General features: G+C 39.2%; 1 protein-coding gene across 1 annotated transcript in view; it reads right to left on the bottom strand.

Moving 5' to 3' along the window:
- Cav1 (caveolin 1) overlaps window positions 1–736 on the bottom strand; it is a 32,571-nt gene extending 31,835 nt beyond the window's left edge. Inside the window, exon 1 of the mRNA XM_027926483.3 lies at window positions 628–736. Within this exon, the coding sequence (XP_027782284.3) occupies window positions 628–657 (30 nt within the window). The 5' untranslated portion in view covers window positions 658–736. The remainder of the gene's footprint in view (window positions 1–627) is intronic.
- Window positions 737–13,549: the final 12,813 nt, after the last annotated feature.

Below are 13,549 nucleotides of genomic sequence, written 5' to 3'. Positions count from 1 at the left end.
ACACCCAGGCTGAGCCGGAGCGCGGAGAGACGACTGCGGGTGGGGGTAGCTGGGGGAAGGGAGATTCTTCCCACCCGCAATGTGCACCTCTGCACACCTCTGCAGCCTTGGAGATAGGGAAAGAGTTCTTGAGATGGCCCAAGAACTTAGGAAATCGCAAACACTCGTGCGCCCGCGCGTCTCCTCCCCGGCCAGCCGGTCCAGACGCCTGGCAGGGACTGTCCTAAGAACTAAGGGTAAATGACCCCCAACCCTGCGCTCCAGTTCCCCGCCTTCCACACCGTAGCGGATAGATTTCTGGGGCCCCGTGTCAAGGGAGCACCCTGGACCCATCCGGGAACCTGCCTTCGGCCGGCAGATCCAACTTCAGGACCTCGACCCCCCTTTCCGTGGTCTCCTTACTCAGGGGCTCCCTTGATGCCCTCCCCAATAGGAAAATATAAAACATTCCTGGCTTCTTTTCACCTCCCCGCCCAGGCCCATTCCTTGGCGGTGCCAACCAGAGAGGAGTGCTCCGAAGTGGAGAGGGCTAGGGCGAGAAAAGCAGCCGGAATATTTGGAGTGGGAGATAGTAGAAGCAGGCACTCCACGCGCACCCAGGGCCGGCGCGCCCACACCCAAGCCTACCTCGGAGTCTACGTATTTGCCCCCCGACATGCTGCCGCGTGGCTGGATTGCAGGCTGTGAGGAGGTTTCCCTGGGCTGTAATTTAAGGGAACTAAGGAAGGAAGATCTTGTATTGTATGGGGGGGAAAAAGGCGCTGGCGGGGGGCGGTGGCTGGGAGGGAGCCTCCTGGCTGCCCGCCAGGGGTTTGTTCTGTTCGCAGTTGGCCGGGACGTGCGCTGCGCTGGGTCTAGGCACATCCCCAAAGTTCTGGCAGCAGAGGGCGGGGAGCGCCCACAGCTAGCCCAGAGCAAGTGAGAAAGCCTTTCACCCGCGCCAGGCTGTTTGGGCAGATATTTTAGACCTGGGGCAACATTTTCCCAGCTATGAACCGCGGAGAGGCATCCTGGGGAGGGCGAATATTTTCGCCGTGCATCATCTCAGCAGGGGTGGAGGAGCCCAGTAATCTAGAGATGCCCTGTATGAGCAACCGGGCGGCAGATTGTGTTTTGCCCTGTGCTAAAATTTTTTCCCCTCACCCATGTTTCATTGCCTTCTAAGACACTTTTGTTATCCTTTTTCACAGAAGAAGAGATGAAAAAAGGCTCAGAGCCTTTAGGTACATTTCACATCTAAACACGAGGAAGGAATCTGTGTGGGTGCCTGTGTGAGGTATGCTTTTGGTGACATCCAGTCTGTGTGGATGGAAACTTGGAGACAGATGCAGGCACGCAAAATTGAACGTTTCTCATTCGCTTCTTCCGAACTCTTCGAAAATAGTGGAAATGTTTAACTTTGCTATAATTTTATTACTGATCTTTTCTGGAACAAAAGATATTCATACTAACAGGTTATGCCATATTTATTAAACATATTGAATAGTTACATTTGTAGAAAAATTTAATTAGAGCCTCAAGTTTAATACTAAGGAGGGTTTACTTTTAAAAATGTGCTTGGATGTAAGCAGAGATTTGATTTTTCTACAAAGTGACTAGATTTTTTTTTTAAGTATTAGCAATTAAAATGTCGGTTTTTGAATTTGGGATCCCTCTTTTTTACTTTATTAAAAAGCAGCACAAGAAAAATTAAATAGTGATCAGTGATTTTACTTTTTTTACTATAAGCATTCAGAAAATTCACTAATCAAAGGAAAGGGTGTTTTACCTAAGGATCCATATGCAAAAACTTGAAATAAAAAACTGAGGTACCCATGAAGTCTCACAGGTTAAATTTAAAATACTGGCTGTCCAGAAAGGGGAATATGAAATTGGAAAGAGGAGATGAGAAGAAGGAATAGAAAATGGAACACTAAAAATATTAATTATCTAGTTGGAAAGAAGACATAAAGATGAGGGAACTATAAAGGACAGGCTATTGTTGATAGCAAAAAGGCAATCCATTTTTTGAATTAATTATTTTGTTAAACATATAACAATTATACACATTAATGGGGCACAGTGTGACAATTCAACACATACATACGCCATGCACTGATCAAGTCAGGGTAATTAGCATTAAGTTTTGTTAAAAAAGAAAAAAAAGGATCAGTTTTAACTTGGAATGGCAAAGAAAATGTCAATGTCACAACCGTTGGAAGACTTTGTGCCGGCTATCCACTTTTAGAAGACAAAAGCTGTTCTAAAAATTGAGTTTTCTTAGTTACATTTCTTCCAAATTGCCTTTCTTAATTCTTTGAACGAATGGTGTGTTCCCAAAGGATTGCAGCTAGTTCAATGTGTTACGAAGTACCTAGCTCACCTCTGAAGATTGTTCAAAGATTGCTGTTTGTGTGTAAATATTCTTTTATAAATGAGTGCTGCAAAGAGTTGGGTTCTGTTCTATGGAAAAATGTGGACACCATTTCCCATCTATTGTTATTCAGTTTTCAGCTATGATGAGTAATCTTAAATGAAAAAGTCAACAGGAATGCAGAGAGAGCTCGTCCTGCATTCCAGCAAGGAAAGGACTTTCTGGGGAGGCCCTTGAGTGAATGCTTAACCAGTACTGGGCAGAGGGAAAGCAGCTTTGCTAGGGAAGCCCAAGTCAATAGAATCAACAGCAGCACATGTAATCATAAGGATCAGTGAAGCATTGTCAATGCCAAAATGAATTCCTAATGAATGGAAAAATCACACACTGTTTAAGTAACCTGCCTCAACAAGAAGCTGGCACCCAAAAGAAACACATCCTGTTCTGGATATAATAGCTGACTTGGAGAGAGTTCCAACTTCATGAAAAATAAAGATGAAGAACTTTGTTAGCATAGGTACAAGATTTGAAATGAATAGAGGATGTAAACAATTTTTTTCTTTGATACCCACACAGACAACTAGGCTTGGAGGCAAGTCAATAACTTTCTCCGAATCATTTACTAAAATGGGTAGATGGCAACTCATTTTCCCCCTTTTTTTTCTTTTTTCTTTTCAGAAGCAGAATTAAAAGTCAGCTCACGGATTATATGTGGTTAGAAATAAAGAAAAAGAAATAGGACCCAGTTATCTAAGCCAACCATCTGAGAGATGAAAAAGCTAAGGTTTACATACAACTGAAAGTATTTGTTCCTAAGAAGTTTTGTTGAATAATGGAACATTTTGAAGTGGATAAATAACTGATACAACCTGTTAACTTCTGGGACACGGGACTCTTTAAGTAGGCTAGTCAGAGCTGGCTTGTGGCAAAATGGTGAATTTAGTTACTTCTGTTTTTCCTCTCGTTTCCTGCTCCTTGTTCCCTTCTATTGGCCTTGTTTCCTCTTCCCATTCCTACTATCATGGTTCTTTTCATATCTCAGCTAGCTTCGTCTCATTCTCACTTTAGGATTGAAGCCTAAGTTCTGACCACTTACACTGCTATCAATGGTTTTAGGAAGCAGGCATCTTTTCAGCACTTCCCAACACTCAGAATCCTGTGACCCCCCCTTACCCCCAAACATGTCTTTGTCAGTGAGAGCCTCCTACCTCAGCCTCCGAGTTGCTGGGATTATAGGAGTGCACCACTGTGTCCAGCCAGAAAGGGATTGTAGTGTGGATTATAATACAGGTTATGTCTAGGTGTGATGTAAATCTTATTTTTTAACAACCAGTATGGCAAAGCTGGTCACCAATCTAAGGTAGCACTGGGGCTTGCCTTAGAATACTCTGGTTAGTTGCTGAATCATCAGGAAGTTGGGCTCCCTCAGGAGAAGGGCAGGGAGTACATGTCAGAAAATTGACTGTTTACACACAAGTGCATAAATGGGTCGATATTTTTATAATTTCTGTGTTCAGCTGAATATTCATTCTATTTATCACCATCACCCCCTCATACAGCTGTTCCTCTTTTACCCCCATCCACCAATTCCACAGAGGCCTTCTTCCCATATCTCACCATTGTATATACGGAGAGTAATGGCTTTCTCACAGAAGAGTTCCCACATCACCTGAGCTCTTCCTACCCCTGTCTGGTTTGAAGGCACAAATAAATTCTTCCTTTGGTTGGGCCCTCCCATTTTGAGTATTTTAAATATTTTTCAATTTATTTTCTTCAAAAAACATGCAAACAACTATTACTATATATTTTTTAAAAGTCTTCTGATCAAGATGCCTAGAGTATACTATTTCCATACAATTTCTTTAAGCTAGCTTAATTTTTCTTATTTAAAATGGAAAATGTCATTGATTTCTACTCATTGGGGCACTATGAGCATTTTTTAATGAGATGATACAGTTAAAGCACTGAGATTACTACCCTAATTATGATAAATGCTAGGGATAAGGGAACACATTTAAGTCCACAAATTTAGGACATGACTAAACATGTATTTCACAGTATTTTAAATCATAAAATAGTTTAACCATCCAAAATATAGCAAATAGTAGGAGGAACACCTACCATTAAGTCTGATCAGACACAATCATTTTGCCTTCTTTCTTTTCTTTAGGGGAGTATCAGGGATTGAACTCAGAGGCACTCGACCACTGAGCCACATACCCAGCCCTATTTTGTATTTTATTTAGAGACAGGGTCTCACTGAGTTGCTAAGTGCCTCGCTTTTGCTGAGGCTGGCTTTGAACTTGTGACCCTCCTGCTTCAGCTTCCTGAGCTGCTGGGATTACAGGCGTGTGCCACCTTGCTTGGCTTGCCTTATTGCTGACTTGCTTTAGAGTTTTCTTAATAGAAAACATCATAGATGTTCTAAAAGTTCTTTATGACTGCAACTCTCTGTTTCTATAACAGAATCTGCTTTCTTTTCCATATCCTCATTCTTTCAGAATCTTCATCTCAGTCAATTCCCAGTTTCTTCCATTTTGTCAGCATCACATCTAAATTCCAGGGACTTATGAAATGCCCAGGGATCTCAGGATGGGTCTGTGGAGGAGAGTTTCCTATTTCACTCTGCATCTTGGCATCTACTAATAAGCACTTCAACTTGTCTATTCTGAGACATTAGTTCATTTGGAGACCAAAATATTGTCCTTCATGCTTCTTTGATATGTCCTTTGGACTCTGCTATAGTTTGGAACTAGTGTCCTACAAAGGCCCATGTGAAAAAGGCATAGTCCCCAGGGTGGTGCTCCTGGGAGGTGGTAGAAACTTTAAGAGGTGGGGACTAGTGGGAGGCCTTTAGGTCTTTGGGGTATGCCCTTGAAAAGAATCGTGCTATCCCAGTCTCTCTCTCTCTCTCTCTCTCTCTCTCTCTCTCTCTCTCTCCCCCCACCCTTGGTCATCAGTTAACTAGTTTGGCTCTGCTAAGTCTCTCACCATGATGTGCTGCTTGCCACAGGCTCAAAAGCAATGGGGCCAAATAATCAGGGATGGAAATCTCCAAATTAGTGAGCCAAACTAAACCTTTTCTCTTTATAGGTTGATTATCCCAGGTGTTTGTTACAGTGATGAAACGCAGACTAACACAGGACCAGAGATGCTTTCTTGGTCCCCCTGCCTCTTGTTTGGGGCTCTGTGGAAATCTGATGAACCTGGGTGGGCAGATCTGATGCAGTATCATGGAGACTCCCATGGCAAGTGTGTTACAGAGAGCAGCCAATCCCTAAGAACTGCTGTGGTACAGAGAAACTTTAGAGTGTTGCTACTTGAGTGGAACTTATCCAGAAATTAGATATGAGGTATCCCCCCAAAAGCTTATGTGTGAGACAATGCAAGAAAGCTTAGAGATGAAATGATTGGGTTATGAGATTCTTAACCTAATCAGTGCATTAATCCACTGATAGGGATTAACTGGATGGTTAACTGTAGGCAGGCAGGGTGGGGCTGGAGGAGGTGGATCACTGGGTGCGTGCGTTTCGGATATATATTTTGTCCTTGGTGAGGGGAGTCTCTCCCTCTGCTTCCTGGCTCCATGTCCTGAGTCGCTTTCCTTCGTCAGACTTTTTCACTATGATTTCTGCCTCTCCTCTTGTCCCAAAGAATGGAGCTTGGCAGTCTATGGACTAAGACCTCTGAAACTGTGAGCCCCAAACTTCTTCTCTAATTGTTCTTGTCAGGTCTTTTGGTCACCGCATCACGAAAGCTGACTACAACTGAGTCATTAGTATCTTCATTCTCTGAGCCTTCTAAATTATTTGGAACCTTGCTTACAGGCACACACTTGTTAAAATTGCTTTGCTTTCTTCCCATGTTTATTTTCCTTTAGTAGGTAGCCTGTTCTTCCATCTCCCAACAATATGTGCCATCAATCCCCAGGATCAAGACTTTGGGATTGGAGAGGAGCCTTTTTCGGCTATAATAATTCTTCTCTCATGTGCAAGTGTGGGTGGGGAAGGGGAAAGCTCCAGGGACAATCAGAAAAGGACATCAGTAAATTATTCAAAAGTAGGACCCTTCCTTAGTTTCCTTCTAACCAAATCCTGCCCAAATTCTGCCAGTAACATCTCTAGGATCTATGTAGTGTTTCTGAATTATAGTCAATCTTGAACTCAAATTCCAAATATATAATTTTAGAACTTTTGTCAATATTTACTTCACTGATAGCATTGCATTAAGACTTTTTATCCTTCCAATTAACTCAAAATACTGGTAATGGAATAAGATGTTCATCCTCTAGCTTTCCTTGTCTTAGTTTATAATTTTCTTATCAAATCTTTTGTTTTTTAATTCCAAGTCAATCTGACTGGTTGAAATTCTTGTGTTTGTAATAAAATAAATTCTTTGGAAGACTTCAAGTAGCAAATCCTATGTAGAAAGTGAAATCCTTTTTAGTCTCCTCATGAAAATTGGTGGAGTATGTCACAAGATCATGAGGCCAATAATCCAGATGTGGCCTCATAGCCCTGCCTACATGATATATCACAACAGCTAGTTGAAAATGAAAGTTGAAATGAACCAATGTGTTTTTTTGTCATTGTATGTTTATCGCATATAGAAAACTAAATTTTAGGCTACATCAATCAATTATTGTTATAGTAATACTTAATAAACAAACGACTACCAAACTCAGTAGCTTTAAACAACCATCATTTCTTCTCTCTTCTCTATGGGTTGAGTGGATGGAAGTTTGACTGACTTTGGCTGGAGGAGCTCCACTGCTCACTGTTCTCTATGTCCTTCATCCTTCTTGGCCAAGCAAGCATAGGTAATGTTCCGCTCATGCTCCAAGACTAGCCAAGGCACAAGGGACAAGAAAAAATATTCAAGGTGTCTAAAAGCCTAGAATTGGAATGCTACACTGTCACTTTGCTATGTTCCCTTGGCCAGCACTAGCCACGTGGCCCAGCCTAAGTCAAAGGGTAGGGAAAAAAATTGCCACCAGTGTTGAAAGATGGCAAGGGTGTGAATGAGGCAAAGTGTGAAGAGCTCAAACCTATATCAAAGGTGAGTGATCATTAGAGATTGGTTTTGGCTTTGATTTTCAATTTTAATCTAATTTTTGATATACCTTAAATACTTTCCTTTAAACTAAATAATCCTGATCTAAAATTTAAACTTGTATTTGAAGATTCCCTAATATGATGCTTGACAGAGGGCATCAAGGAGGGCTCATAAAGGTCACCCATCCATTGTCTGGCCTTAAAGCGCAAGGTGATTTTTCAAGACAGGTGACAATTTATCCTACATTTTAAAAACTAGCCATTCCTTTACAAGTCTTGCTTGGTGAAGCCTAAACTAGTGTTTGGTTCAGGTTAGCTGAGAGCGAAACTTTTGAGTGTTAACTTCTGTAGTTCAGTATTTTCTGACTAAAATTATTGTTTCAAATGTATTATTTCCCCTCCCTGCCTTTTAAAGATGAATTGGCAGAGCACAGGTGAATGTCCCAGGACAAAATTGAATACTGCCACAGAAAGTGCTGCAGTCTTTCTCTGGCTTCTTCAGTTTGAAATTAAATCTCATCCTAATGACATAAAAGAAATCAAACGAGCTGCTGTGAGATAGGGACACTGACTGACACCAGGACTGAGAAACAAATGCCCAGTGGCAGAATCTTCCTGCACCATTCGTATTGGCACAGGTGCTATGAAGTGTCATCGTAGCTATTGTTCTGCAATCATTCTGGATTTAGAACTAAGGTTGATGAAACTCATTACTATCTTTGAAAATCTAGCAAATTTTGTTTTTCTAAAAGTAGGATCTCAAGATTTACAGCCTCGCTTTTTTAGTCTGCAAATTTTTATTCTTTGAGATAACTGGTTTCTTTCACAAATTCCATTTAATATAAAATAGTAGAAGCGATTTTACTTATCAACATAAAAGAAAATCCAAATACAGGGAAAATGCTAAATGGAAGGCAACCTAAATTTCATTGAGTTCTTATATTTGTGCTTGAAGTCCATACAAAATCCAAGATTCAATTCATGATCTCATCCTGATGACATAAAATAAATCAAACGAGCTGCCATGAGATTGGGTTCTCTACTTAATCTATTTTAATAACTGGAGTATAATAGCCCTTCCCAAAGATTTCTACCACTCTTTAAGATGGGAAGTCTTAGACCAAACTTAAAGCCAAATACTAATGTCATCAAAGGGCAATGTATTTAGAAAGCATGAAAGGAGAGAAAAATAAATATTTGACTCATTCTTTCATCTGAGTAGATTTATATCAATAATAAAAATAAAAATTATAGTTTTATGCAAGAGAAGATTGAAGATACTATAAGTAAGCCTTGGGCATGGCAATTTTTAGAAAAAATGGTAATAAGAGATGTAGCAAATTAATATATTACATCTGGTTGAGAGATGTAGAATATTTATATATGCAATAGCAACTGCATTTATTCCTATTTCAGCAAAATATATGTGATACCCTTTAAAAATATGGATACCCCATAAATGCTATCCAATCTATGACTCTCAAATCTAACAGGAGAACAAAACATAATGTAATATATGATATAATGTATTGTAATATAATACAGTATAATTAAATTAGTATCTGAGATATACTCTATTTTATAGTATACTAGCAGAACTTTTAATAGCATGTTAAAAAAAAAAAAACACTTTTTAAACAAATAATTCAATTTAAAAATTCCACTTTGACCATAATGAAATGATAAAGAATAAAAACTACATGAGTTCCTGAATATTACCACAAAATTGTAAGGAGATATTACATATACTTCTATATTGTTCTTAAGCTAATGTAAATATTTGGGAGGAGTCCTCTACAAAAGCCTTTTGTTTTGTAACCCATCTGGCTTGAAGTCAGAGCTCCATTATTTAACAAAGGAAATTCTCTTTCCTTTTGGTCCTTTCCCTAGTAAATAAACGATTTACCAGGAGTTGATCTGACCTAAGGGAAATTTATCTCTATACTACTTTATTCAGCAATGATGCTTAATCATGAGGCATTTCACTCTTTAAAAAGTATATAGAAGTGGATTTTTTCACTATTTCCAGAGAAAATATGCCTTTGCAAGGTCAGCTTTTGTTCATCCTAGAGGCTAGGGTGCAATTCTGCACTACTGGTTTTTACCTGCAATGGATTCTGCTTACTTCAGAGGGAATGTGAATGTGTTCTAAAGCAGGTGTAAGGAACTGGAGGGTTTTTTTTTTTTTAATATATAGAGTTTTAGTTGTAGATGAACACAATTCCTTTATTTTACTTATTTATGTGATGCTGAGGATTGAACCCAGCGCCTCACGTGGGCTAGGCAAGTACTTTACAAATGAGCCCCAGCCCCACTCCCAGGAACTGGAGTTTTTGAACAGCCTGCTCAGTCTTTTTATAAGTCCAACCAAACAAATGAATACTGTCAGGATCTGCTCTTCTCTCTCATCTTCTCTCTTTCCATGTCTGACTCAAGCTAATTACTAGGGCCCTGTTACAGCCTCAAAGGGCAGCTCAGGGACTTGCAGCCTTGGCATCACTTGAGAACTTGTTAGAAATACAGACTCTCAGGGACAATCCCAGATTTACTGATTTCAGCTTGATCTTTTAGCAAGATCCCCAGGGTTATTCATATGCATGTTATCGTTGAGAAGCAGTGATGTACAGGAAACTTGAAAACTTTAAACTGAAAGGAGTTTAAAAAGGCAGAAGTTATGGCAGCAAACGCCACTCTTCTACATAAGAACCATGGATGAAGGGGAGAAAACTCACTAAAACACACATAAAAGGGTCTTCATATTATGGACAAAAAATAACTGCAGCCTGGATGACTTAGAGGGAATTCCACTCAACAACAGGAAATAACCTACCATTAAAGTATTTGTAAGCAAATTGAAGGAAGCATCATTTACAGGGGGAAACCCTACAGGTTAAGTTGGCCAAGTTGCTTGCAGGGAACTGGAAGTTCTTTCCATTTCTATAAAGTGAAGTCTTCTTGGAATGTGAAATCAGGAATTACAGACTGGGCAGCAGCCAAGCTGTTTTTTTTTTTTTAATATACAAAAGGGCCTGAACTATATTGAATATTCCCATTAGCCATACTTAAAAAGTATTTGTCATCCAAAGAGTTTAGGCAGCATCAACTAATTTTTTTAAGACCACAAAGTAATTTCTTGCAGACTGCTTCAAAGTAGCCCAAACCCATCCTGCACCTTGAAGAGTCTCATGCTTTGTGAACTTCATTGCAAACTTCAGGGCTGAGAGATTTTCCTTTTCAATTCTGAACTTTTCTTCATGGAAATCTTTGAATCAATCCTTAGTTCATTGTGTAGCATAGAGCATGGGCTGCACTGTATCTGTCCCAGGTAGATTACTGCTGGCCATTGCCAAAGTTCTTCCAGGAAAATTATTTCACAGTATTCTTTTTACTTTTCCCTCTTATTTGAATATACTTTTGTTACAATGTTTGTGTGTGCATGCCATGCGTGTGTGTGTATGTGTGTGTGTGTGTGTGTGTGTGTATGCACATGTATGCCTACACTAATGGGCTTTCTCTCCCCTTAGGGAGGAAAAGAATAGTTTTAATAAAATCCATTCTTGGGCTGGGGATGTGGCTCAAGTGGTGGCGCGCTCGCCTGGCATGCGGGCGGCCCAGGTTTGATCCTCAGCACCACATACAAACAAAGATGTTGTGTCCGCCGAAAACTAAAAAATAAATATTAAAAGAAAATTCTCTCTCTCTTTTCCCTCTCTCTCTCTCTCTCTCTCTCTAAAAAAGTCCATTCTTTGCACTTTTTCATGTTTCATGTTATCCTTCAGCAACATCTGCAACAAATAATGCCAACAACTCTGTTGCTTTTTCAGGGGTTTCATTTTCAAATATTTAGTAATCATAGGATCTTTCTCTTGTCTAAATAAAATGTGTATGAGTGATTCAGTTGATTGCTCATGTGTTTCTCTGGATGATAACATAATTTTCTGGTTTTATATTCAGTGCTTTGCTTCTGTCCTCTTTCAATACCCCATCTCATTCTCTCTCCTGTAGGACCCCTGCATGTGCAGCATGTGACATCTAACTCTAATATGTGCTATACCTGAGGCCGCCTCAAAAACCTGGTAACAACCTGGAGAGAAAGGGTTGGATGCATCTTATGCATCTTTTCATGTATTTCAGTGTTGTCATTTCCTACGTTAAATATTCTTCTCTTTTTTGATATTGGTTGGTTTACAGCTATCACTTTGTGAGAGAATGTGTGTAAAACCTATTTACTATTGTAGAAATATTCATTTGGTGATTTTTAAAAAATTTTTGTATGTGGTAGCTTATAAACTTGAATTAGAAAAAAAATATTAACCTTTGTTAGATACTTTAAGACAAAGTTCTAAAGAAATCACATTATGGGGTTCAATTAGTTTACTTTATCTGATAGCAAAGTATTGTAAAAGCTCTTTCAAAGCCATCTAACATATTAAATTTGTAGGAATGGGTGAGAATGGGGATGAGGAGAAAGAGAAAAAGAGAAGGGTGCATGGATCTGGGCTAGTCATTGACAATGTTGGAAAGTATAATCTTGCCTGATGATAGTGAAACTGGAGTTTTGAGATGAGGTTGGATTCACCGCTTCTATTGGTGGTTAGAGTTTGTGCTAGCTGCAGATTTTTGCAGCTGAAATAGCCGCTTTAGTGTTAACAGCTACACACACCAGGCGATATCCACGGACATCAGCCTCAAGTGTCGCAGCCTATAACACTGGACTTTTCTTGCTACTATCATCAATGTGTTGCAGTTCTTGATGTCACAGCACACCCCAGGAACCCAGCCAATTTCCTTCTGGGTTCTTGTCTTACAAATTTGAAAAATAAAATCCATGGCAATCACAGAAGGGAAGAACAAACTGAGTAGGATTTATTTAAGTGAGAAGAGATAGAATTTCTGCCATGCAGAAGGGGGTCAGATAGTAGGAAAACCCATTTTGGTGTGTTAGCTTAGGAGCTTATATATGGTTTGGGGTAGATCACGGAGCAAAATCTATGTTAATTGAAAAAGGCATTGGAAAAGTATCTTCCTCCATATTCTTTAGTCTGAGTTTTAATCCTTCCTCTAAATCCATCTGGGATCACTCCCACCTTCCGTTTTCCTGCTTATGGGACAAAGGAGCTGGCGTTGTAGTGTTCACACAGGCAAGCCTCATGGTCTTTTGCATTTGAAAGAGGCCTTGATAGTATCCATCAATATTTCTACAGGTTAGCCTCTTGGTGTTGTTTCTGCATTTGAACAAGCCTTCAGTTGGGACCCATCACTTCTGATTGCTGACTATTGACTCTTCAACAGGAGTCCATCATAATCACTACTGCAAAGCACAGCATTACTGTATTACATGTAATTGAAAAATTAGAGTAAAAGATAAGTATAGGAATCACAGTATTCATTATCACTATAGAAAAATGCTCATTAAACTTTTATATATGTAAAATGGGATACTATAGCATTGTTCTATAATACCACCTAATAACTTAGTAAAATTACATATATATTAAATCTTACTGATATATACATAGCAATACTGATTTCATGTAGCGAAACTATCTCTCACACACACTGCTGTTGCAATTCTAAATTATACACACCTGTGGAAAAGCAGTGTGGTAATACACAACTAAGCCATTAATATGATTGTATATGGCAATCCAGCCCTGTTTTTAAAGTTTTATCATGATTGAATTATTCTACAGTGAAAAAAAAATTCATAAATGGATTTTCTTGGAATTTCCAAGATAACATAACTGACAATAATGGATTAAACATTAAAAGGTAGATAGACTGAAAATACATTTCTAACCAGAGGAAGAAAGGCATAAAATATAGATTCTATCTTGAAAGAGATATGTTAAATCTAAACAGAAAGTATTAGTACAATTATTAATATTTTCTGCACCAAAGTGTCAGTCATGAGGAGAAATATTATTGTCCTTGTGATACATATTAGAGAAGACTGTGATGGTAGTGAAATTTTTATGAAATTTATTTAAAAAATAGGAGTATTAGCATTTGTAAAATACTTTTCTGACATTAGCTGCAATATATAAGGTCTAGAACTGAGATGGTAAAGGGAAAGAAAGAGAGGATGTGCCCGGAAATTTAGGGGAGGGACTCAGGGACTAGAAATGCAGAGTGAGGAGGG

Source organism: Marmota flaviventris, chromosome 1 (assembly GCF_047511675.1).
Source record: "Marmota flaviventris isolate mMarFla1 chromosome 1, mMarFla1.hap1, whole genome shotgun sequence".
NCBI classification, from domain to species: domain Eukaryota; kingdom Metazoa; phylum Chordata; class Mammalia; order Rodentia; family Sciuridae; genus Marmota; species Marmota flaviventris.
Note: the sequence above shows the minus strand (reverse complement) of the source record. Positions and strands in the feature narration are given on the sequence as shown.